This window comes from Cuculus canorus, chromosome 5 (assembly GCF_017976375.1).
Source record: "Cuculus canorus isolate bCucCan1 chromosome 5, bCucCan1.pri, whole genome shotgun sequence".
NCBI classification, from domain to species: Eukaryota; Metazoa; Chordata; class Aves; order Cuculiformes; family Cuculidae; genus Cuculus; species Cuculus canorus.
In genome coordinates, this window is record NC_071405.1 from 23,667,941 (window position 1) to 23,695,349 (window position 27,409).

The following is a 27,409-nucleotide window of genomic DNA, read 5'->3' on the forward strand; positions in this document are numbered from 1 at the left end:
TCTAAAAGTCTTAAAACTGAAACTGATCCCAACATTTAGCATAGCCGTATAGCCACTTATCCTTTGATTTAACAGAGCATATAGCACTTTTCACTGCAATTTTTTTCCAAAACCAGATTAATTACTCTCCACTCTTCAATGTTTTTTTACAGTCACATCTATTGTTTTTTTCCCTTTCAATTAATGTATCCTAAATACTGCTATGATCAAAATTCCCGGTAATGATATACTGTAATTAAATGTGATATTGTGTACAGGAAATTCTTCTTGTTTTTGTTTTACTAAGCTATACTGCTGGGAATATTGATAGTGATTCAGTAATGGGCTATTGAAAGGGCAATACTAAAATCTATTGAGATAAAATTAATGAAAACAATTTTGCGGAGGAGAGAAAGTTACAAAGTGTCTGACAGGAGAATATAATATCTTTAATTATAAATCATGCAACAGTAAATGATGCAGAAGATTGAACACATTAGTGTTCACATACTCCATTAGTATAAAACCCAGTTCAGATCGTTTAGGTTTATATGGCTACTGCCCAATCCAGCTTCCTTTAATGCTGTAGTAAGTACCCTAGTAAGATGAAGAGCACCACCTACCTCAGGGTTTGTATTTGTCTGTTTGTAATTGGAAAGAAGATATTTGAAGGAGTGCTTAAGGACCAAGCAGCTTTCTTATAATGTGTTTTATCCTTCTTACAAAACTGGCATTTTTTCCATGAAAACTATAGATCATAATTCCTAAATGAAGAAATTCTCTGAAACACAAAGGTTATTTCTTTGGAGCCTTGCGTTCAAGCAGTGTCAGGATTGAACTGCAACAAAACCCAGCACTAGGGAGCTCTCCATTCCCATGATCAAATTGCTACAGTTGTTCTAAGTGCATGGATTAGTTTTTACGTATATTTTAATAAGAGATACTGCGAAGCGTTTGTTCCATGTTGAAAATAGCAAGAGACTATTCATCTAAACAATCTTTACTTACCTTTCAGTTGTGGACTTGAATTATAATTATGTTAATACAACATTTTAAAGATATTCTTGTTACCTTTTTACTGCAGTGACTGTAGAGAAATACATTAATTCATACAAATCCAAATGTAGCTAATGCTGAGCATCCTAGAGTCAGCTCAGCATTTGCTTTCATCTCACAACCAGGTTAATATATCGGGGGTTGTTCTTTTACTGAAGTCTTTATTAATGGAAAGAAATGAACTGTGTAGTATTTATCTGAAATTAGTACCTATAAGAATACGGGTTACTTTATAAAAGAGCAATATATATTAAGATGTGACATCTGTTTAAGTATTTTTTATTAGCTTTATTGTTCATAAGGAAGGGTTTGTTCCTGAATAAAGTGAAAATTAACAATGTTTTTCTGGTTACCCCACTCCCAATGTAGTTATTTACTAAAGAGAGAACTGTGGGCAAATTGCAGCACTATACAGTTAAAGAAGCATACTGTACATGTGTATGTTCCTCACAAATGGGAGCAATAGCATTTAATGATGCAGTTTATCAGGCATAGTTATACAATCTTAAGCAAGCAACCTTTTTTTTTTCACCACATAAACAGATGCGAGAGCTCTGTCATGTAAATATATAGGAGAAACAATTCAAATAAGCGGTGACAGTTTGCATATCAAATTGCAGCGTCTCTTCTGTGACACGAGAGATCTAATTCACCACTTTTCATAGAGTACTTAGTGCTAAGAAAAATCTCTCTTGTGCAGAAAGATCAGATTATATTTGCATTCATATGTATGATCATTCGTAAGATATAAACTGATGTATATTTATAATTATATAAATTGCACAGTAGTACTTTTTATGCTACTGATTTATCTAGATAATTTCCTTAAATAGCTCTATCATTGCTGTATTGTTACATGACGTCAAGACTGACACCATGTAACTATGCATATTTCTTCTTTAATAGAAAACAAGTGCCTCATTTAACTGTATTGCAGCTATTTCAGTAGCAGTTTCCCTCAAAGCAGGGTCTCACACAAATTGAAACAGAACAGTAGACCAAAGCCAGAAAAGGCATTCCTAACCAAGAAAGAGAAGGAAATGTAGGTATAGGATTATTCTTAGGTAAAGTACCACAGGGTCAGAAACTAAGACATGACTAGGCTTTTTATTTTTCTCAGATTTTTATTAACAGAATTACAGAAATAAATTCTCTTCATAGTAAATGGTAAGTCAGTATAAAGACTTTTACTGCATACATTTCATGTCAAATGAAAAGCAAAGCAGCTTATGCTAGACATATGTCCATTTGAAACCAGGTCTTATAATTTCACTGTTCATAGAGCTAGGGGTTTGTCAGAGCTGATTTTATCCCCTCTTTTCATCTTGCAGTGCTAACCGGCCTGTAGCTCACAACCTGGGATTTTCTTCTCTCTACATACTTTAACAGCTTTGGAACATGCTTTGTTATTTGCTTACATTGCTGTTAAGCAAGAAAATGTTATAATCATATGACTGAGTTGCAGTTCTAAACTAAGAATAGGCTGTTTCAGAGAATTCCAAGGAAGCACAATTTCAGGGTGCACAATCCATTTCCTAAGCAACCAGAATTCTCATAAAAATCAATAGGAAAAAAAAGGGAGTAAAAGGCACATGGAGATCACAGAAGATTCAGAAAAGGAAAGTGGTTGTGCAGACTGTTCAGGTACTCTCTGTAAACTGTGTTCCTGGCGAATCCTCTTTCCCTTCCACTTCTTTTCTTTAAAACTGCATCTGCAGCCAGCTTCTGCATGGGGAAACCACAGGTAGGTTTTTTAGATACTTTGGGTGGAGGTTCCTCTGATTCTGATTTATACAATATAGAAATCCAAAATGAGGCAAAAAAAGGATTCATGCTTTTGAATGGACACTAATGTGCTGTTTGAGGGAGTATGGAGAAGAAGTAATATCATTTGGTAATTAAAGTGCAGTCGAGAATATAAGTTTGACACTCTCTAAGTTCCAGATGCTACACACATTCTTGGGGAAAAGAACAAAAGATGTTGGCAAATAGCTGGCAAGATAAATATGGAGGATGTGGTCAGCCTCCCCTAGAACTAAAATAAAGATCTTGTAGAATGCTCATGTATGATTCAGGATTTTAATTATATTCCATTTCTTTGTTTTTTAAGGAAGAAAAGCTTCTGAAAACACTTGTGCGGCATGGGGTCCGCAGTGGAAAAACTGCCAGCCTAGAAATGGAAGTGGATGGGCTGCCCTTCTACAACACCCATTCACTTATGATTGAAAAGCTGCTGCATGAAGTGCAGCAGTAACTGCCCCTAATGATTTCTATATCAAGAGTTGCTCACATGTTATTTCCTTATTCCCACAAGGTATAAAAGATCAGAAAAATATGACTTTTCATCTCTGGTATCTTAGCCACACACAACCTTTCAGTTCCCCTTACAACATCGTTATGAAGTGAGAAGGGGATGCCGTCATGAGGTCTACCTTTCTTTGCTGTAATTTTATAATGGACAATGGGTATTAAATGATTCTTTATACTAAGAGGTGATCTGGCTTTTACAAAGAAAGCTTGTCATTATAATGAAAAATTACTTCATTGCTGTTCCTGTTTTACTAACCTCATAACTGCAACAGGAAGCAACTCTTGCAGCAATTTGGATTTAAAAATACCCTGTGGTAGGGAAAACAGCTGCAGTGGAGAGGTGAGGTTCAAAAAAACAAAAAAAAGACCCAGTAAGTCTTACAATAGTGAAAGTTCTTAAATACAGTTCCCTTGGACATTTCCTGTAGCCCCTCTAGCACTGTCTTCTTATGGTGGGGGACAGTTTGTGGAAGCGTGAGGAGATAAGAGGAGAGCTTTAACTGAACAGAAGAAAATAAGGGCAGTGTTGCAGACGTTCTGCGTAAAGGGCAGGCTATACTCTTTGTCTCCTTCGTATTAGTAGTTTAGCGTTTATAGATTTTGTTCCTTTCTGGGTAATACAGGAGGGTTGCGGACATTTCAGGGTATCCTGCCATTAAGAATAAATGAATTAAATACATAAATATTGATTAAAAAATAATGCTTAAAAATTATAGCATATTTAGAAATTAAAAGTAATTTGCATTCTGTGTGAAATAAAGTTATGTAAGTGAATATTTAGATTAAATCAAATAATAAAAATTCAGCTTCTAATGAGATTGAGTGAAGAAATATTAAATTATACCTCAAAGGCCTACTATACCGAACCAGTACATGACAAATGGTTGTGAATTGTCCCTGGCTTCTGTCATTTAAAGCTGTGATTTTACTATAACTGCAGGTGAGTGCCAGGGTTGAAGTTTTGCTGTCCACCCATATATCAGAGGGGACATGGTATATTTGACACTGCACCTCTCAGGCACTGATTATTTAGCTGTCATAACGTTATTATAATTCTGAAGTCCAGGAGTATATACAGCCCTTAAAGCCTTAAAGCAGTTGAACACATGAGAGAAAAAAATTCATAATGCCAGACTTCCTGCTGGACATTCTGACTCACCAAAGCTCCTGATGTTTATTTTATGGATCAGTCATTCTTTTAGATTCATTTTATTTAAAACTTTCTTGAAGGATGTTACAGTTACAGTAAAACTATATGTGAAGTTTCACAATTAGAAAATAGCTTCTTTAGAAGTCTCCAAACTCACCAAGCTATAACTATTAACTAAAATGTTTTGTATGAACGCTTGAGCTTTTTGCCAAAGTAAATAACCCTGCAAGATGGTGCTGTATGTTCACTGCTGAACTGAACCCACAAAATTAAATTACCATCATTTAGAAATGACTGTTTTGGAAAACAGGCAGCTGGTTTATTCCTCTATGCACAGTAGATAACTGACATTTTACACTAACAGGTACCATGCATGTTATTCTTTCCAAACACTAACTTTTGTCTAAAAAACACTTCAGTTAGTAAACTGTTGCTCCTTTGTCCTCCAAATATGTTTTAGGAGTCAGATTTCATTAATAACTTTAAAATGTAATATTTTACTTGTCTTTATTGTGTTTTTTAAAAACGCCTTCTTTGCAGTCCCAAGTGCTGTATGTGATAGCAATGTGTAGCATGTTTGTAGCAACCGTGGTAGGACTCTTAATTGACTATGTTCTGACTGAGATGGAAAGAAGAGCTCTTCGTGGGAGTTGCCTTCCTCCAGTATTGGTTAGATTTCTACAGCCTAAGCCTAAGAGTTAAAATATAGAATGAATTGATAAAATATTGACTTGGGAGGGGGCAGTGCAAGGGGAGAGGAGAAAGAAAAAACTTCCCTTACTCTTGTGAGTTATCTGGTTAAATGTTGAGATCTGTGCCAGAATGCTGGGCTCCATTACACAAGTTTCCATCTGATTTTAAACTGCAGCAACTAACCAAAAGCTGATCACATCAAAGTACTAACTCAAATAAGCCTGAATCTCTCAGATGACAATTTGATGTAATATGGCATGCTCTCCATTCCAGCTGTCTAATTTAAACAACATGGATAACTGTAAAGAAGTAAAGCATAAACAAGACAACAAATGTTTAATCCTAGAACAAACCACGTGTGTGTCTTAGAGCCTGCGAGGTCATAAGAGTCCAAGTAGTTGGCTCGGTGCTGAATAGTATTCAGTGCGGCGTTATGGTAGTCAGAAGTCTGCTTTACAATCCCGTTGACTTTGACAGGAGATTAGAAGAAGACTAGGAGAAAGTAAAGCTAAACAGCACTAATAATCAGAAGAAAAAAGATGCACGCAGAAGGTAATTAATCCAGCTTGCTGAGTAGTCTAAATGTAAATTAAACAAGCCAAATATTAACCTAAGCAAACCTAATCCCCTCCTGAGAGTGGGGACACGAATCCTTTCTGCAAGAGGAGGGAGGAGAAGATCTGTAGTCTGACAAATAAAAACTGTGGCCAAAGCCATACAAGGTAGTTATTTCAAACATAGAGGGAATAAATACAGGAAGAAGATAATAGAAACGTTCTTTATTAAACACATCCCCTAATTATTTCTAACATTGCACTCTCAAGATGCTTTTCAGAAAACTGTTAGAATATATTGCCTTTTAGAAACTGTGTTACAGGGACACACTTCAGATACCAGGAGCAGCCTGTCTGTCTAGAGAATGTTTTGACATTAAAAGAAAAAGCCCTGAACCAAAGCTAATTGTACTGCTGGAAGTTATCAGCTCCAGGCTGCAGAGGGAGAGAGGTGTTTCAAGAAAGGTTTGAAACCAGAGAAGTGAAAGGACAAGGAAATAGTGATGGTGTAAGAGTTACAGATACAAGAAGGTATGATGAGCAGATCACAAAGAAGAATCATGCAGGATTCGTAGAATAAAGAAACAAATTAAGGAGCCTAGAGAGAAGATACTGGTAGAGACAATCCTACAGAGCCTAACTCTCACATCTTAGCTGCCATTATTTCCACTTATTCCTGTATTTTGTCTTCTGTCTAAACCAGGAAACACAGGTCATTTACACACTGTATTTCTGATACCTTGTTTACTGAACAATGACCAAACCCTAAGCTATAGTACCAGTTGGAGAAAACAAGAGTTTAAACGGTTTCCATTGAACAGTTTCCCTGACAAACTGCTATTTAATTGCTTGTATGGTCTACGCTGCAAAAGACACAAATTGCAAAGGACACAATCCTTTCTAATCCTTCCTACAAAGGATTAGTAGAATTAATGTAACTAAATTTGTCTTTCAACACAGGGACTCAGAGAAATGTGTGGGCTCAAAGGGCCTCACATACCACCAACATCCTGTTCTTTAGAGTCAACAGATCAAATTATTTATCCCGATCAGAGCCATGAGATCTCATACCTCTGGAAGTCAACAGGAGCCTTATGACAAGGTTCAAGATTCTGAGACACAACAGTCAATCAACAGCCTGAAGATCTTAGCAGATGCCAAGTTCCTTGTGTATGTCTCCCCAGAACATCTCATGTTGTTGGATAGGTTGTTTTAGGAGGTTGGTTCTGGCATGGTCTCTGCAGGTCACAAAACTGGCTGAAGCAGAAGTTATTTCAGAGAGTTACAGGAATGTTACAGAAAAGAAAATTTTTTTTCTTTTTAAAGGTACATCTGAGGACTTTTAATTTGTTCTGTCTCCAACCTTTTCAACAGATGACAGCTTGTAGAGAATTATTTTCTGTAGATGCTACAAAGACAAACAGAACGTGGTTAGACTTATTCAACAGTCACACACCATGGTTACTAGCTTATTCCAGTCAATACAGTCATCAAGGCAACAGGTTTTGAATGGCTTCACAATGACAACAGACGTATGATTGTAACTGAACTGACTCAGTGTGTGATTTCCTCACCATTGCCAAGGTCCAAGCACCTCCAGAAATGACCTCACTGTGCTGCATCACTAATAAGGCTTTTAGAGGTAACTCCATTGTACACAGATAAATCAGATGAATACACAAACACAGCTGCAGATTTTAGGTTCATGTTCTTTTTTTGATGAATGCTATAGGATGCCCATGTTATTTGTAGAGGAGTCCTTCATTTCAGTACTGTCATGTGACATTTGTAATAACTCTGGTTGTTGCTCATGCTGTGGCCTGTTGGGAGTTTCTGGAGCATTCAGGGGATACGCTTCCTTTGTCTCGGTCCTCAGACACCCTAAACATGTTAAACAAGAGTCTCGCATCTTGGCAAAGTTCTGGTAAATGCTTTCACTGGAAAAACAGTACAATACTGGATCGGCAACACAGTTAAAAGTAGTCAACAGGAGAGAAACATGGTAAATATTAAATATTTTCTCAGCAAATGAGCAATTGTTCTCCAGCAAGCTGCGAACCACAAGTAGGATATGGTAGGGTCCAAAGCAAACTAAAAAAATGAAAACAGTGCTCGAAACCAGTCGTTTAATTTGGATTTTCTTCTTCTTTTGAGTGCCGTAGCTCTTGTGGACAACTCTTAAAATCCCACAGTAAGAAAAGGCCAGCAGAAAGAAGGGGAAAAGGAAGCCAACAGAGAAGCGGTAGTAATTGACGTTGTGTTCCCATTCTTTAATTGGGTAATGCTCAAAGCACACTACATGGCTGTCAGCATCCATACTGATCTCCGCATGCGTAAAGACAAAGCAGCATGTCATTATTTCTTTGGTCCAGATAACAATGCTCACAATCGCAGCAGCCTTCATTGTCCGAAACCGCTGAAACCGAAAAGGGTGCACTACTGCGAGGTAGCGGTCAATGGAAATGCAACAGAGAAAGCCCACGCTGATATAGATATTCTCATACAAGAGAATGCCACAAATTTTGCAGAGCAGCTCATCGTAAGTCCAGTTGTCATGCTGTAAAACATACTGAAGCCAAAAAGGCAAAGAAAATACATAGAGTAGGTCTGCTACCGTCAAATTGCAAAGGTAGATACCCAGTTCATTTTTAGCCTTGATCTGTAAATACCCATAGTACAGTGACAGGCAGTTAGCTGGCAAACCTAATATAAATACCAGTAAGTATACCACAGGAGATAATGTCTGGTGGATATCATGGTTAATAGTGCACTTCTCAGTTGCATTCTCTGTGAAATTCACCATCTTCTATCTCTCCCTGTAAATCATTCCTTAGGTCCTGAATGGATAGATGTAAAATGTAACTTCATCCAGTTTCATGCATTGTTTATTTCTTCCACAAACCTTTAGGCTGAAGGGGTGACTTGCTGCAGGATGTTAACAACCTGAAGGCAAAACACATGGAAATCTTCAGAGGAGATACAACTGTCAAATACACAGTGCAGTTTTCAGTAAGCTGCCTTTCTCTATCCCTAAACTTTCCTATATTTTTTGGTATACGATAAAGCCTATCTGAGAAATCATGATTCATATGAGTAAGTCCTAGTACTTACCAGAAAACTACCAGAAATTTTTGTGTCCAAGAATCCCAAATCAAATCACAAATGTTTCTCACTTCAGCTTTACAAGTATTTAAAAGGTGAAGAAATATCATCTCCGTTCTGCGGATGTGGCACAAAGGCAGCAATCTGATTTATCCATGATGGAAAAAATGTCTCTGTCAAACCAGCAATCTACTCAGAATTCCTTAGGGGATGCAGAGTGCACAAAGCTGTTGATTTTTAATTTCCACTTCTTAAATGGATATGTTGTTACAGGTTGTTATTTGCCATCAACTCTCAAAACCACTCAATTATTGTTACTATCTATACATTTTTATCTTTCTTTTTCATCTTCATTGAGAGGAATATAATTGTTCTCACCTGAAGAATCTTCTATAATCCAAGCACATACCCATGCAAACCATTCCTATCCTATACTATTGCTATTTAAGACACTTAGAAAACTAAGTTTTGACAATGGGTTAGCACTCGTTCAGCTAGGACAAGCATTTAGCCTGGAGCCAAATCACAGTGACTAAACCCTAGACTAAACGAAGTATTACATTCAGCATTTTATCATGTTATGTTATGTGATATATTTGCATTGGCACAAATGCTCAGGACTGGGAAACAGCAGGGAAAACAGTGCTCATTATGAAGGGGATGTATGTTTTATTTGATGAGGCAGAACAGCAAGACTGTACTTCTTTCAATCTCTGCCCAGAAAATGAATGGTTGTAGTGATACTTTTGCATATTTTTCCTACAGCTTCAGGTAATATGGATTCAGAAGGAGACAGCACTATCCAGTAACTTAGATAAGGCTTTATCGCTTTTTCGTGTTTACTATCCTAATCTCTATTTTTGTCATCATCTTCTGTCCTATCTAGAAACATACAATTTTTTACAAGTCAGTCCTTAGGAAAAAAATGAGTGTGCTACAGTAAACTTACTGTCAGCTGCAGCATTTGAGGATGTTACTGTTAAACATTTTTTGTAATTTTTTTTTTTAACTAGTGGTGGGTTTTCTCCTGTAGAGACTGGAAAAAAAATCACTTCCTGTGGGCCAGAAAATAAGTGCCTGGCTGAAATAAGTGACCAAAATTGTGAAGACTTCTAGTGTTTAGATTCAACCAGTGTAGCACAATCCCACAGAAATCACAGCAAACTTAAGGACACATGTAAATATTTAAATAGTAGAATGTGTGTTTAATTCCTTTGCTTTTCCTCTTTTTCTTACGAACAGATAGAACATTGGCATTTGGGAGTTAAGAAAGTCACCCCCTCCACTGTGAGTGGCACAATAGTCATAATGGATAAGCCAAGCACAGCAGGAGAAATGCCGCTTAAGTCACAGATACCTATGGTTCAGTTTGCAGTTTGCTCCAAGAAGCTGCCATAACCTTCCTGTGGAATTGTGATGATAATGTTAGCACTGCAGATATGTACAGCAGAAGCTAATCACTAAAGTCTATACAAATTCCCCAAAGGACTGATACTTAGGGGCCATTAGCTCCCCTGTAAAACTACCCAGTTTCTCAATAGCTTCATAACCATCAGGCAGCTTTTCTGTTTACAGGAGACATGGCTCCACATCTGCAAGGACAACACATAGAATTTTTACCAAGGCAGGTTTGATAACCTAGTTACCCCACCCTACTTTTTCTGATCCAAAGCTCCAGGCGAATTACAATTGTATTTGATACCAATTAATTTCTGTCTAGTGATTTGGTGACTTCTACATGCAAGAGCTTGCCTACACAGGATGATTGGCACATCTAATTAGTCTAAAATGCCTAAAAATCTGGCATTTATCATCAAATCTACCAAGTATCTGGTTAGTGTCCAACTCCTGTTGCTGAGGACAAACAGTAATTCAAAAGTTGTCAACAATTTTGAAAAGCCAGAACTCTCTTTCTATGTATGTCAAGCATAGTTCAACAGCGCTCAGTTTTGTTCAGTGTTACCTGGTGAGTCAATGAGGATCATAGCATGAGAAAAAGCAGATGCACTCCACAATTGCACTGTTTTCTGAAAATGTTTCTCATCTTCTAAGAACTTAAAAGGTTTTTATTAAATTATATTTATGTCGTGGAGAACATGACTGTAAAAATCCTTTCTGCTTAGCTTAAAAGTCATGCTAGAAAATAAGGGAGACAGCAAAAGTCTTATTGATATATTATGCTAATATAATATACACTTACTATTATAGCAACAATTCCTGATCCAGAGGAAGTGCTGGAGTGGGCTGTTGCAGAGAGCAGGAAGAAAAGGCTGGCTGTTAGGAATCTCTTTGCCTTAACAAAACTTCCCTGATTTCAAAGATGAGATGAAAAAAAAAGGTCCAGATTCTTCCTTGGGCAATAGCTGTCATGCCACTCTTCTGGTCAGCAGCAGCAGTGAGTCAGGAAATCCTTCCCTTGCTTCAACCTCCTCAGCGCATCAGCTCTTTGTGCCCTCTGACCCCTCATGCCTGGCTAGGGACAGGCTCAGTATCCAAATGGGAAACATAAAGGCACCTAACCTTTCCCTCAGCAGTGAGTATTCTAAAGAGAGCTCTGCAGCAACCAGAAGCTGAAACTGCTTTTTCAACAAACCTGCTGTCAAAGTACTGCGATAGCAGCATTACACAGATGGGCGCAGAAGAGCCCACCCTGTTATGAAGAACATAATACACAGTACCTTACAAGCTGCCTGGAGAAGCGGAAACCAAAGGAAAGGTGATGCAGGGTATGGGAGGAAAAAGACAACTACCATTACATACTGACCTCATCTGGGGAGACAGAGAAAAATGAAAAAAGTTGCTGTATGAAAAACATCTGAAGTGCAGATTATCATAAAACTGAAAGCACTTACGGATGAGAACACACAGGCATCCCTTTTAGACAGTTTAATAAGGAAATAGAGCAGCTGTGTGATTTTTTAGAACATGGTTTATGTAACACCTTCAGTATCACAAGTCTGCAGTCTTTTTCCAGGAAATATTTCTCTCTCATATATGCCCACAACTTTTAGATTATACCCATCCAAGTGCAAGTCTTGGAAATATATTAGAAGACTCTCACCATCTACATGAGTTCTGAACAATTCTCTTGCTCCTGGATGAAAACTAAACCCAAGGATCCTTGGGCTTCAAAGATCCCACTTTCATTACCCACCAGACAGTTCAACAATAGTTCAACAGCTCCTTTGTGCCTTAACTATTGACAAAAACATGATGCCCCGCTGCACTTTGAAACGGAATAACTCATGTGTTAAGCGCCGTCTGGTGGCAATGGCAGAGGAAGTAGCTCAGAGTCACTTAAAAAAGCAGCCTCTTCAACTCAGACCGAGTACTACCATGGAGCCTGAGTGGGTTTTTTTTCAGTTTCAGTGAAGATCGCTAATTTTCCTTGTATGAAACCTGTCTGCAATTAGACCTACACACTTCTAGAAGAAAGAAATGGGGCTACGCCAAAAGACATCCTTGTAGGAAGTTGCAAAAGCTGTGCATATATCGTCTCGTCTACAAAGCACTCATTTGAGCAAAGAGGGAGCATAATGTAGTTGTGTACCTTTATGCGACTGTAGCACTTCTGCTGCTTAGTCTGTCCCTGCACCTGTCACACACTGCAGAAAAGCCTGAGTCACTTGACTGTGCCACATACCTTGAAACAGAAACCTGAGGTCGTTTCAGTTTAGAATTTGATTCACATCGTTACTTACACAAACACTAGCCTGTAATTTCATACATTATGCTTCCTCTGACAGCAGATTTGTCAGCTTGGTTTGATCCTGGTTCACAGAGCGTGGAAGACTGAGGTCAGGTAAAATGTCTGGGAAGCAATGGCCAGCAGTACAGAATTGGAACCGGTCAAACAACACAAAATGGACAGAAACTGTCTAATTTTCTTAGAGTAAGTTTAAAAAACAAACAAACAAACAAAACCACAAAACCAACAAAAAATATGGAAGAAAGTGGAAACTGGGGTGCATAACAGAGAATAAGGAAAAGGCATAATGTTTAGATTCTATCAGAAGAATTATGATTTAAAAGAAGGACCTGTCAGAGCAGGTCCAGCAGAGGACCACAAAACCAATAAGAGGGATGGAATACCTCTCCTATCAGGAAAGGCTGAGAGTGCCTGGGTTATTCAGCCTGGAGAAGAGAAGAATCCAGGGAAATCTTGTTGCAGCCTTTCAAAACCTAAAGGGGACCTGCAAGACTGATGGGGACAAACTTTTTAGAAGAGTATGTACCGATAAGACAAGGGGTAATGTTTTTAAACTAAAAGAGGGTAGATTTAGTCTAGATAAGGAAGAAATTTTTTACAGTGAGGGTGATGAAACACAGATTTCAGTAGTTTCAGACTAGTCTAATTTCTGACTTTGATGAGGTGTGCAGTTGAACAGCTAGATAGGCAGCAACAGGTGTTATACACCTTGATTTTGTGAAGACGTTTGACACATCCCAGTGTACATTCTCATTAACACCTGGGAAATTGTAAAGGCATTATGTACTGTCAGACACATTACATGACTGCACTCAGAAAGCAGACACCTACAGCTGATTGATCTGGAATGATGGACTGAGTTGACTGTGCAATAATCTGTCCTTTACAGGATGCTAATGGGTGTTTTCGTCTGTAATAATTTCATAATTTCTATCCCATTCAGTATGAGATAGAAAATGCCCCTACTAAATCTGCGAATTATACTGACTTGAGAGGAGTATACAACACAAACAGGATTTAGGATGATCTTTGCCTGGAAACAAAACAAAACAAAACAAAACCCATTGAGAACAAATGCAAAATTAGTGCTCTCGGAATGAAAAAAAAAAAACAGATTGGCAGGATGCAATGGGGAATATCTTGCTATCCCGCAGGATGGATGACATTTCATTTAGGTTGTCTCTGTTACTGGTGAAAGGAAAAGAATTACAGTGGGGTGCAGTACTTGAAGGGCACAAAGTCAGGTGTCCTCTCTGCTCATCACTGGTGAAGACTCTGGAATGTTTTGCACACTAAGAGATACACAGGCAAATCAGAAAAAGACCAAACTCTTTGGACAACCAAACTATATAATCCCGTTTTCTCCATCTTTATAAATTCATAATTATATTCCCTTACAGACAGGAGTTTATGAAGGTTAAGTTGGCAGTGTTTGTGAAGCACTCCAGTGTCCTACCAATGACTGCTGTAGATAAAACAATGGGGAGATAGGCACATTTATTAGAGAAGGAAACAATTCTAGTGTATGAGATATTTTATCCTTGTTCAACACTTGGGAAAAGGCAACAAATTTCAGAGCTTCTCTTAGAGGCATTAGATATATACTCAAGCAAGCACTGACTGTCACTTCAGGGACCAGAAACAGCAAAGCTGCACGGGTGTGATACTTGGCCTGACAGATCAAAGAAAGAGGGTGCAGGAAGAAAACCAACTCAATTCCATTCTACTGCATTATGTTTCTACAAGAAAGGTATTCAGACCTGGCTCAAGCATCTCAGCAGGGCACTGTTTTGTTGAGGTCAGAGAGTTGGCATGGCTCACATTAAGACAAAAGTCCAGTAGAAATAACGATTCTATTAATTAAAGATTATAGCCTGGTTTAAATATGCAAATGGGCTAAAAACTAGCTTGCACTAGAGACTTTAAAATCTCTAATTCCTGACCTTACTGTATTTGACCTTGACACTCATCTTCTTTTAGTGCAGCTCATTTTATGTGCACCACATCCTGGTGTATCCTGATGTAGTAGTGGACAGGTGCAGTTGGACTTGATGATCTCAAAGGTCTTTTCCAACCTAGCAATTCTATGATTCTATGATTCTATGATTTTCAGGGCATGGCATTAATTTTCCTACTGACCATACTGTGTATATTTTAACTGGATCAGTCTCTAAACCATGCTCAATGAATCCAGAATTAAACATCTATCACTTTAAAGACAGATGCATGTCTCTGAGACCGTAAGATGTAAGTAATGGAAGTGCACGGAATATTGGTTTTGTCAAAGCTGTGCATGAAAAGCAGTTGGCTGCAAGGAGTTTTGTTTCCGTCTTCCATTGGTTTTGTTGTTTGTAAAGCAGAAAGGCTACATCCCTGCTATAAGTACTTCCTATTTTTTCTATTTTCTTTACATTAGAAGAACAAACTCTGTATGTCCCTTTGCAAGACAGTCTTACTAGAAGCAAACAGTAAAATACAGGAATCTCTTTTTAAACTTCTGAAACCATCTTGCATAAATTGGAAAAAAGGCAAAAACTTGATTCCTCCTTAAACTGAATTCCTTTCTGAAGTTAGTTTAGGTCTATACACAAGCCATTTGGTGTTTGTAACCTTGTGAGTGGATCTCTCTAACAGAAAATCTGTGTACAATAATTAGTACTCTGTGTATATGTCTCAGTGGGAGGAAACCGTAATAGTATTCTGTGAATTACAGATCACTTTACTTTTGTCATTACAGTTTGACTCCATTTATAAACCTATTGTCAAAGAAGGAAGCCAACAACATATTTTCAGAACCCACATAAACAAAAGACTAATTAGTCACCAATGCCCAATTTCCCCTAACACAGACATGCAACTATTCACAGTATTGGATAAATCATTCCACTTGCTCAGACTTTGATATCCTGGGAATTTGTTCCAACTTCTTAATTTCTGCTTACCAAATTTCTCCGAAGTCTGAAGTAAGCTAGTTACATTAAATATTTCATCACTAAAATGTCAGATGCCACCTAGCCCTGAGTGGTGGGGTAGTTGAGAGTTTCATGCTCTTATCTTATAAATTTGTTGTTAAGAATTGATCACGTGGAATTGAGTAGCAACTTCATGTTAGAATACTTGGATCATGAATCTTTTTTTTTTATCACAATGAATTTGATGCTTGTTGAATGCACTAGATTGGACATCACCGTACACTGAGAAATATGACCTTTGCAGCTTAATATAAGCAGTGTGAGCTAGTGAATGCCATGCAGCCAGAAGCCAATGAAGATACCCACGTACATGACCCACAAAATTAATTAAAATAATTTCATGCCATCTACATGTAGTTCCAATGCTCAATTCCCCATCAGCAATGACATGGAAATGTAGTTTAATCATACAAGTGGCCTGAGCCGCAGATGATGAAGCTCTGTAAGGAACAGCGGGATCAGTATGGATCACAAACATAAGTGTTCTATATTCAACCCACTTCATAAGTCAAAGAACTCACTTATTTAAGCAGTGAGTCTCCTAGAAAGCAAGCAGCTGAGCTTTTCTAAATGGCCCTAAGAGAGCTGAGGTACCACATACCAGGAATCTGAAATAACACCGTACCCTGTATGCTACACTGGGAGAGGTCACAGGGAAAATTTGTTGAAAGACAAACTTTTCATTCCTGGAAAATGTCAGTATTTCAGAAAAAATGTCACAAATAATCCAGGACATTATAAACCTAGGTTTACATTTGTAATTTTAATTGGAGAGCACTGAGTACCAAGTTTCTTTCTTACTTGATAAGCAAACTGCCATATACAATGTAGTATGTGCTCCATATGATGCAAGAAGTCACTAATAAAACATATTCTATTTTACAGTAGGATGCCAGGAAGGATGTGAGGGTTCCAGGGGTCACATAGTGAACCGGAGTCAACTACACACTGTTGTGAGAACAAGAAACCTCCGCTAACACGTATCAGATTATAATGTCTCAGCAGGCTGCAGGCACTACCCCTCCATCCTGTGCACCTCTGTAACGCTCTACAGAGGTGCACAGATCCTCTGCGGTCCATTGACTCTGGTCAGGAGAAGTACAGAGACAAAGTTGGAGGTCAGCAAAGCCAAAGGCTGCAGGAGCTGGGCGGTTGCAAAGATGAGAAAGGATACGTTAAAAACCATGAAAAACTTTCCACTGATGAAGGCAAGTGGAGTGCCGGGATAGATGATGCGTGGCACACGAGGCTGTCATTGCAGAAGGTCTTAAAGTTTGGCAAATTATTTGAAAATTGTTCAGCTGCTGCCTCTTGAAGGCAAAGAAATATTTGGGAACCTCTCAGGACCTTCCCATTCTGTTCTCCTCTGTTGATACCGACAGCTGCAGCCAACATCTGGCAAACAACAGTTTGCTATGACATGCGATGCCATTGTATAAACTTGACATGAAGTAAAATGATTTCCACAAAGGAATTTTTTTTTTTAAACAATTAATGATTTTCCAATTATTTTTCATTAAATGTTTTTTTTTTTTTTTACTTTGAAAGCTTTTTCCTGGAAATGAAAGCTATATCAAAGTGAAATCCGTATGACTTCACATGCACAAAAGCTAATTTAAGAAGTCCATGTTCTGTTACTGTACCATTTCATTTCAGGTTTTTATGACTTTACACTTCTTCTTGAGGCCTGCACATATGAAGGACAATTTAATATGAAGGTTAAATAAAGCAGATAGGATAATAAGCACACTTTAGTCCAATATCTCAGCCTCCTTGTTCTTTATCTAGGATTAAGGCCTTTTTACCAAAGGCAAGGTCTGAACAACTGTGCTGTAAAGAAATAACACTTTGGAAAATCCCTATTTATGGTAGTAAGAAGTTCATACAATATGTAATTTCGGGAAAGCAGTCCAAGTGGTATCAGGGAGGTGAATCACATTACAGGGATTAGTCATGCCATAGTTGCCTCAAAGCTTCTAAAAGCCTGTCTGCCCCCTCCTTCCTGTTGTTAAAGATCAGCCAGGTGGACAACATGACCCTCCAAGTACTTCACCACTGAGCTGTTTTGACTAGCTCCTACCTAGAAGGGACGTCTCCCTAAGGCTTCATGGATGACTTGCTTGATTATAGGACAGTGGGTGGAAGAAAACAAATCACCACACTTTGCAGAAATTTTAAATCTCTGTATTCCTCAGAGAACATCTCCAAATATTCCTTTTCTTTCAATTAAAACCTCAGCCAACTCAGTCTCCCTCTCCCCGACAACCCTCCTTGACACAAAAGCCAGAGCACTGTTCTGTCTCTATTGCACAGGCAGCAGGCGGGTAAGTAATGATCAATCATAGACAACAGAACTACTTGTAACCCTGAATCTGTACTGATTCTCATTTAAAATGACAATGCAAGAATAGCCAAGGTTACACTGGTCTTACTGATTAGAAGCCACACAAGCCATGATCAACATGCAATATTAGCAGTAAGGAACAAGGACTGGAACAACTGTGTTGTAGCCTGGGACTGAGAAGTAGGAACTTCACCCTTCTGAACTCAGTTCTGATTCATTTTATCGTTTACAGTTTTGGGGAAAACCACACTTCTGATTCATTTTCCCAGAGTCTGCCTCTTTTGATGCTGCAGCCGGTGCCAACAGCAGCACTCTGCTCCACCAGAAAAACTCCAGATGTCTCACAGAGAAATCAATGACTTGAGATCAAGATTGTATCTGTATTGCATTTCAATGATTTTTTGCCTTCCTAGGGTTGCCAGCATGCTCCTCTATCCCCAGCACTGCCATACAGCCCCAGCTTCACAGAATGACTGCCCAAAGGGAGCCGTGGCCACATGGGAGTAATCTCCATAGATTTTTCAGCAGCCTGAGCAAGGGCCACCCATTTACAGCATGTAGGTCATAGCACATTGCTGTTGTGTCATATTGGTCAGCACAGCCCTCCAAACGAAACTGCCTGATTAACTGCAAGTAGTTTGGAAAGCAATCAAACATCCATCTGTACAACTTTTTCTCCTCCTTTACCGACAGCTCAATGGATAGAACTGATTCTGCACTGCTGCTGTCAAGCAGTAGCTTGGGACACCGATAATCAATGTTTCACTAATAATGTTTGACAAATAGCAAAGGCTATTTGGAAGAAAACTTTTTGCTTGCTAAGTCTGACTGAAGTGTGGTTTAAACTTTGCTACGTCTAATGAGATTGAGCACATCTCCTGTTCAAGGAGAATGTTAGTATTTTCATTAGTCCACGCATCAGCAAATAATGATACATTCAATAAAGTCATTTCTCTTTTAAATGTTATTTTCTGCATCTATGATTCAGTATATGACTCATTTTGCACAGCAAAAGTTTTAAGACATGATAAAGTGAAAAGCTGTTTACAATATTTGGAAATTTTTCCCTTCGTCCCCTCACATTTCTTTGACTTCTTTATTTTTCTTCTGCTTGGATTTATTTTAATCAAGAAGACAAAATTTGTCCTAAGAGCCTGCTCAGCTGAAGCGTCTATCATCGCGTGTACTGTCACCATTTAAAACTGGAATAATTCTTTTGTGGCTTTGTACCAAGTTCATGTTTCTGGCTTGCACTGATCCCCATTGTTTGTTTCAAACATGTTTCTGTTCTAGATCCAATTCTTTCTAGTCCAGCACACCATCCGCCCTCCCATGCACTGCTGTTTAGCTGTGGTCATTTCCTTTCAGACCCAGTTGTGTCTTGTTTTGGCTCCTGTTCTATATTTCTGTATTTCTTCCTTGGATCCAGCATTGGAGGGAAGGGAGTGTACATGTCTTCAAATAGTCCCCCTCCAGCCCATAGAGATTTAACTCTTCTAAGCTATCCCTTTTTGTCGCCTTTAATTAAGCTTCCTCCTTCTTTACAGTTTCCCTTTTGGAGATTAACCAAGTTTCCTGTAGATCTAAGTCAACATTCGCACGTTAGGCATGTTCTCCAATGTTATTTCTCAGACTTCTCATGATTGTGTAGAAGGAGCACGCCTTGCAGAAGGTTTTCCCCTATGCTATTTCCCTCTTTTTTTGTTCTGGCTCCCTAGATGACTATTGGAAACTTTGGTCCTTTCTTTCTTTCTTTCTTTTCTTTTTTGTTTTTTTTTTTTTTTTCCTGAGAGGATACAAGACTCCAACAATTCAGTCCTCAGTGGATAAATCTCCTAAACAAAGTGCTGGCAACTGTATCTGTAGGGTTGCTAATATTTTAATTTCCTAGATTTTCATTTCCTCAATTCCCTTGATTTTCATTTAAAAATACTTCTAATATTCACAGGATTTTAAGTGCTAATGTCTTGCTTTCATTAGAATTTAAACAATTACAGCATCCTGACTAAGAGCATAAATGTTTTTTCCACCACCTCTCCATCCTACCTTTGGATAACACTGACATGTGCACAAGCACTGACTGTCCACTTCCCTTGTGTCAAAGCTGTGTCAGGTTTGCTATCTTTCTCTGGGTGACAAATCCCACCATCCTGCCTGGAGACAAAAACTCAGCCATCCGCATGCTTGACCTATACTTCTGTGGTCATCTTTTAAAGAAAATTGGGAGGAAAAACTTGCTCACGCTAATGGTATTAATCTGGATAAGTAAAGAAAAATAGTTGAAGAACTATGACCTTACAGAAATGAAAAACCCCTTCTTTTATAGTATCAGAGAAGCAACTCACAGCAAAAGGAACAAACATACTGTGAACTGTTCATGCTTCCCAACATGTGTCTGACTAGAGAAAAAGGAGAGAATCAAATACTCTTACAAAGGAGTTCTCATAAGCTCTTGGGCAAGAGATGGAAAAGCTCGCCCAGGAGATGCGGGATTCCAAATCTGAGAGCTGTTCGGAAATCCGTGTCCTGCTCTGGGGTAGAGGTGTAAGATCTTCTCTGAAATTTAGGCACAAGTTCAAATTCCAGAAAATATTGTCCTGACATGGTAAGTTAAAGGATCTTATTTTAAGCCTCTTCATACTAAAAGATAATTCTTATTTTGAAATCTATGTCTGACCACTCCTTGAATGTGGAGCATAAAACAGATACATCCTCTGATTAGGTATGTGCATTGACACTAAATCATTATCCACCACAGAGTAAAAATTCTCCTTCTTCCTTTGGCAGATGGAAGACAAAATGTTTGTCCAGATACAAAATGATCAAATTCTAATTGATATAAAACTATTGAGTTATAAGAAAAAAACTATTGAGTTATAAGAAAGACAAACCAAGAGATCTCTGTAACAATATTTCCGTTCTTCCCTACTGGTGTTGCCTGTTTTAGCATTTTATTCAGGCATCGTTAAAGTGATGCAAGTCTGATAGTTTGATTGCATTTGCTTTTGTAATGCATTCATTTTTTATCTCCCCTTCCTCTACTAGCTTTCTGAATTCTTTTCAAAGCTGTGTGCCTTTACTCTCAACCCATAGCACACACTGTAAGAGAAAGGAAGCATGAAAGCTTGTGGAATAAAGAAACGATGTTGAGAAATAGATATAGAATAGAATATTTCTGTAGAAATAGAGATACTAGGCTCATCCTAGCAGCAACAGCTGTCCATAGGAATTTCTGAGTGGAAAAGGCCAGGAGGGCTTTTCTCGTGGAGTGACTGTAACATCAGCAGAGTGCCTCTCCATTACTTGTACACCAGATCAGTTTTGCATTTCTACTCGCCTCTGGCATGCTGACAGATCTGAGCTTAAGCAACCCCAGATCAAACTCCAAGACAACACAGCTGGAGACAAATCTGTTGCCACAGAAACGATTTCAGGCAAGAAAGCTCCATGGAGAGAAACAGAGTAGACTTTCAGGTGAGCCTGTTTCTCAGTCTCCCTCTAACAGTGTTGCAAACCTATTGTTTAGTCTTTTTTCTCTTCCAGATATACTGACTACAGCTTTTGAATGAAGTATCTAAAAAGTTCTCCTTTTGCTGCCTGGTAGATTGAGTCCAAATCATGGTTTTAGTGGAGAACAGGAATCATTGTGGATGCATCCCTCAGAAATTAAACTGCAATGCTGTTCTTAGCTGCTGCGGATTACTAATATCTTTACTTAAAATTATTGGCCAGTTTCTTCTAAACATTAAAGCCATTCTGTGTCTTTTCAAAACCAATTGCCATCAGCTGTCAGGGACAGCAGCTCTGCAAATGCTTCAGCTGGCAGAATAATTCATAACGAGCATTAAAAGCTACTCAGAGTAAGTTTTATAGGAAAACCCAACCTTTTAGAGGAGACATTCAGCTAATTACAAGGTAATGAGCCTCACAAGGCTGGGGTTCTCCTTCTAAAGTTCCTCACTTAAAAATAATTGGCAAGTTGTTAAAATGTCCTTGTGAGTCTGAAATAACTTTTTCTTTAGTTATCACAGCACTGAACAAGAGCAAAGTCCCAGGGCAACACGAATGCACCTTCAGGTCAGGGCTAGATAAACTGGCAGGGAAAATGACTTCTTCTCTGTGTGCTGTTCAATGGGACACCAAGAAAATTTGCTGTTACACCATCAGCTGGTTACTCCAAGTGACAGCATCCACAGGGCTGATTGGGGGAGGAAACCTTGCATCAGTGCCCACACTTTTGAACACCTGGCCCTGTGCAACTGTGCTCAACCACAGGTAAGAAGTTTCCAGTACCTCCTACCTGAGAAACCAGTCAGCCCCGAAGCTCACCCTATTTGATGACATCTAGTGTGATGACACCTAGTGCACCTAGTTTGGCTGGGACTCATTTTCCTCCCTTCTCTCTTTTCCCACTGTCTAGCATTGCTTAAGCTCCTCAGCTCACAGAACGAAAGCAGTCAATTTTTGTCTGCCAGACACAAAGTGAGACAAATACATCTCACTGCAGATGTCAAGCGAGATGAAGATTTTTAATGAGCTACTGGAACCACCACATCTTTCTTCATTTAAAATATTATATACAAATCACAATGCTGTGATATAGACTTTGTCACACACACTCACGGCTGTGCCTCCTACAATGGAACAACATACTGGTCTGATCCTATAAATCCAATGTTTTCTTCTGGTGCAATTCCCCAGACCCCTGGAGAGTCTTCCAGAACTCTGGGGATGTGCCTTCTACATTATCATTTAAATTACAGGTGTGTAGCACTGAGCGCAAAATAAGCTGGAAAGAGCTACCTTCTGCCTCTTCCCTCACATAACAGAAAGACCTTACAACTGCGTGTGCAGAAGCGGCATGATTTGGAGGAACAACAACGTACTAGCAATAAGATGGAGAGGCAGGAAGGATCGGTGTGGGGACAGTAAAATTTTTTGTTTCCTCAGAAAAGGGATGGAAGAGTGGGTGTTAAATACACAGGACTGACTCACTTTTACTGGCTTCTTGACAAAAGCAGACTTAAAAGAAGAAGTGGTCAGTCACCGTACCCTTCTGGAGCCAGTGTGAACACAGGGTTCTAACATGGAAAAAGAAACGGAATCACCTCTCAGAAAGTCCCAGAACGCTCACAATGACAGTGTCACGTCTTATGAGCCTATGTATAGCCATTTTCCCTTGTCTTACTGTTAAATTTCCTTAATTTTTTATTAATAAATATCTGCATCTGTTCTGAAGAGAAAAGGATAGGTCAAGGCTGGGCTGTTGTATTCTAAGTTCTCTATTTCTCAGCGCCCCTCCCCTGACACACATGAAGCTGATTGCTTAGTAATTTACTTTTCTTGTTTCCTTACAAAGACTTCCAAGAACCAGAAAAGTGTACTCATAACACAGGCAACCTACAATAATGAACAAAGGTTTTTAATCCTATTGCAAAAAAAAAAAAAAAAAATCTTTTCTGACCAAATGGATTTAATTTCACTAAAGAAATCTTGATATTTGAAGTTTCCCAAGTCAGGTTCTGAACAGCAGCAAGAAAAGTGGCTCTGTGTTTGGAAAATATAGTAATGACATACTTTTGAGATACGGAGACAAATCTATACAGGCATACACAGAGCACCCACACACCAAGGTATGTGGTTTAGCAGTTTCCTGTTAGGCGTAACTTTTGGCTTCTGTTCACAGGGGAAACAAAGTATTTAAATCATTTATAAGATGCTCAAAATAGCTTATACCTAAGTCAACTTATGCAGTCCTAATAAGTTCTCTGAAAATGCCTACTAGAATTTATCTACTGGCTATTGCTCTGGTTCCCCACTGCAAGCACGAAACCATTTTTTGGTTTATCTTAACAATTCACTTTCATCAGTACAACTTCAACATTCAGCTCTCCTTGCCCCTAAGTGAAGCTCAAGAAAGTGTCTTGGAAGAACTTTTTATTCAAAGTTCCCACTCTGGGAACTTGGAGAAAAAATTAATTTTAAGGTGAATTACTTTGGACTTGTTGCTTTGCTTGAGTCCTTGGACTGCCTTATTGGTTTTGCTTTGAAAACCTAACCAAAAAACTGTCCTGCCACCTTTCCAGGGGTCATAACCTTGTGCAATCTGGCTCAGGGGCAGAAAATTAACTTGCTTTTAAGAATTAATAGAGAAAAATGAAACTCACCTGTGAGCAAAGTTTATGCAAAGAGGTTTTCCTTGCAGTGTGAACAGCACAGAACTTCCCTTCTCTCAGCTCCTGCTCGGGCTGCTGGTGAGGCTGTCCTCCTCCCAGCTGTGCGTGAGGCTGTTGGTGAAACAGCAGAGGGAAGGAGGAGGAGGAGATTGCGTCTCGGCTCCTGTGCTCTTTATGGTTGAACTGCAAAGGAGAGAGCGCAGCCCAGCCCTCTCCTGTCTCACCCACTCATTCATAAGAGAAAGAGATGAGAGTGCCAAAAGCAGACACTAAATGCAGAGATTGCAACGCATACAGAGCGGTGTCCACACCCGCATCTCCTGTCACAGACACAAACCAGCAGATAACTGCACTGGGATGACAGCAGCTGATGCAAAGCCTAAACACTGCTGCTTACAGCTTACCTAAACACACGGATGTTGCCTTGTACAGGGATATTACAAAGTATATAGAGCACGGGTGTTATTAGTACTATTTACAGTAAGTTGTTTCTAGAGGTTGCTGAGATCAGATCTTCATTATGTCCCAACACAGCAGCAGCTGATCCCTGCACGAGGGAGCATCTTCTCTGTGCAAGAGCAAGGGCTGTGCCTGTGGGTTCCTTCCTCTCTCATCTACACAAGACAAACTGAGGCATAAACAGATCAAAGGGCTTATCCAAGGTCATTCAGGAAGACTGTAGCAGATATAAAAAGCTGACCTGCTAAGTCATACCACTACCTTTATTCCTGGAGCAAAATGTACACCGTAGGGTATGTATCAAAGTGTCTGTCATTCAAACTGAAATAAGCTAGTCTTAAAAACCAGATAGATATGAATTACACCACTGAGGCTGGAAACAAAATCTGTTACCAGTTCAGGCTCTGAACTGGTACACAAACTCACCTGATCTAGTGCTCTGCCGTGCTGCTGTAGGGACACCAGTGACACTTGCATGCTCAGTACAGCACCTAATGAGACGTTCCATCTGCTCACTGTAATGGGGTGACAGTACTCCAAGTGCAGCCAGAGACAGTAAGTCTGGAAACAGGAGTCTTTCACAGCGTACTCCGAAACATGTTCTCCATTTCCAGCCTGGTGGACAGCTACAGTTGGACTCGATGATCTCAGAGGTCTTTTTCAACCAAATGATTCTATGAGAGCAAAGTGACATAAGCACAGAAACAAAATAGAAAAAAATAACAGGGAGAGGATAAAACGATATTCACAAAACCTGGAAATACTCCAGGAGTACCCGTGGCTGACGTCAGAACCAGCATCAAAAATAGCTCCTCATTCCAAACACAGGGAAAGGGCTCTTCAGGTATGACAGGCTACCAGATGGCAGAGCCCTTCCTCTGCCAGGGCCTCTGTCGGAATGAGATCTAAAATTATCACAGAGTTAAGGGACATCTCTGAGTTCCCGAGTAGGGATGCAGCAGAAAAAATAGGAATTCTTGAATATGACCAGAAAACGCTGCAAACAGCCCCACAGAGCCATCCTTTGCACGCTTGCCGTGCTGCTCAAAGGATGGCAGAGATGCAGAAAACCTGACTGAACAGGCAAGGCACAGGCTCCCAGGAGCACTACCAAAGGCTGAACACCCTGGGCAATATTAAGCAATATGAAGGATTGGAATCAAATCTATCAAGCCTACCGGGAATGCTCCCTCTGTGCTTTGGGGTTTTGTTTGTTGTTTTTTTTTATTTAGTACAGATTTAGTATTTAGTACTTACTTAGCATTAGATGTATTCTTATATACATGTAAAAGAATGTATATATTAAGAATATCACAGAGACTGGGATTTTTCAGGAAACAAAGTAAAACATTAGTTCCAGTGCCTTTTAATCCACAGCCATGTATCTTTGAACACTCTTTTAAATCTCTTTCATTAGATTTAAAGAATATATCAAAGATGATACTAAGAAAACAAAGTGCAATTACTTCATTAGTAATATGTGCACTACTCTTCAGTAATGAACAACAAGGCATTGTGTTGGACTACCTGTCTTGCCCAAGAGCCTCCCAGGACAGAGATCACATTGGTGGCTGTAGAGCAAAAATTTCCACCCACTGCAGGGTCCGGTCCGGGCTGCAGACAGGGGACAAGTTTTGAGAAGCTCCACAGACACCAATTACCCCTTTGGGTGCCAGGGAAAGCAGAGACACCTGTGGCGGTAACATGGTGGGCATTATCTCTTTCCTAGTTTCCACCTTGGCTGCAATTCTCTGTCATGCTGAGTTGCAAACATGCTTAACCATGTGTTATACAGATGCTAAGTACAGGTGACCATAATATCCAGAAAGCAGAGCCAAAGCCTTGGTCATGAGATGCAATATATGTCTATAAGAATGTGCTAAAAAGGCAGCACTCGACCAGTGCAGCTGGTAAATCAGGCCTTGCAAGCAAAGCAGAAACAGTCACTTCCACAAACCTCCTTTTCAAAAAATTATGGAGCAAAAATAAACTCCAGAAAAATCCTGGTTTGCTTTTCTTTCATCCAGCCATTCTATTTTGCCTGTCTCAGCATGCAGATGCTGTAAAGCAGATTGCTAGAAGAAAGGGATTTGATGGCTTGGGTCACCTGTCCTGATCAATTCCAAGGGGGCAAACCAGTGACTGTTGCAGACCACAGCCTCCATCACACACACTCAGCAACTGCACCTTGGGCTGTATTTAAAACTCTGAAAATGAAAAGAAATTACTGTTTTTGTAGCCTTTTATCTCCACGAATTATATAGCAGCTATTAAAGCAGTCAAATAGCTATTACTCGGTGCAAGTGGCAATCCTTGATTTTCCCTCACTTCGGTCAAATCGTTTTAATGTGTGTGATGATTAAGTAACTCCACTGAATCAAATCACTCCTGGCTTGCATGTGTCAGAACCAGAGGCAGTAAGCTTCAAAAAAAATGGAGCTAAAATGGTGCTATAAATGTCACCGTTGCCACAGAAATGAAGCAGGAAGGAGGTCATCTAGACCATCTCCTCACTCTGAGGCCCAATAAGGAAAGCTAGACTACCTCCTCCAGAGCTTTAGCTTGCTATCTTAACTTCCTACTGAGGAAGCAATGTCTCCATCCCCTGGCTAGGCTTGTTCTTAAAAAACTTGCACAAATATAAAAATCTTAATCTTCCATGTTCCTAATTAATTAAATTTTTTTCTTGTCCTTTATGAGTGGATACGAAAACAGTCTATTGCAAGCTTTCTTGATGTTAATCATTTAAGTGTCTAAGGATTAATCATGCTGTCCCTCTAGACATAACTTTTGTAGACTAAACAACCCCATTTTTTCAGTCTTCTTCAGAGAGAATGTTTTCCAGACCTCTGCTCACTCACGCTGAGCCAGGCTCTGCAGGGCTAGAAATGCAATCTGGGGCCAA

At 39.3% G+C, this 27,409-nt stretch overlaps 2 protein-coding genes across 4 annotated transcripts in view; one reads left to right on the top strand and one right to left on the bottom strand.

Annotated features, from left to right (window-relative positions):
- Nucleotides 1–6,754, top strand: part of DGLUCY (D-glutamate cyclase) — a 29,145-nt gene extending 22,391 nt beyond the window's left edge. Inside the window, 1 exon segment of the mRNA XM_054069105.1 lies at nucleotides 3,146–6,754. Coding sequence (XP_053925080.1) covers nucleotides 3,146–3,289 — 144 coding nt within the window. The 3' untranslated portion in view covers nucleotides 3,290–6,754.
- Nucleotides 6,755–6,937: 183 nt separating this feature from the next.
- Nucleotides 6,938–24,949, bottom strand: GPR68 (G protein-coupled receptor 68). Of its 3 annotated transcripts, none has more exons than XR_008450246.1 (3): nucleotides 24,037–24,288; nucleotides 7,317–8,685; nucleotides 6,938–7,150 (listed from the first exon to the last, which is right to left on the bottom strand). XR_008450246.1 is itself a non-coding variant. In XM_054069107.1 (3 exons), exon 3 carries the CDS (start codon nucleotides 8,543–8,545, stop codon nucleotides 7,469–7,471), a length of 1,077 nt encoding a protein of 358 aa, XP_053925082.1. In that variant the 5' UTR covers nucleotides 8,546–8,685; nucleotides 24,037–24,156; nucleotides 24,931–24,949; the 3' UTR covers nucleotides 6,938–7,468. The 3 variants fall into 3 exon arrangements, 2 of the variants coding, with proteins under 2 accessions (XP_053925082.1, XP_053925081.1); XM_054069107.1 differs by adding an exon at nucleotides 24,931–24,949 and having other exon boundaries at nucleotides 6,938–8,685; nucleotides 24,037–24,156; XM_054069106.1 differs by having other exon boundaries at nucleotides 6,938–8,685.
- Between the last annotated feature and the right edge of the window lie 2,460 nt (nucleotides 24,950–27,409).

Excerpts from the sequence above, each read along its gene's own strand:
- GPR68 (XM_054069107.1), bottom strand. The coding sequence starts at position 8,545 with ATGGTGAATTTCACAGAGAATGCAACTGAGAAGTGCACTATTAACCAT.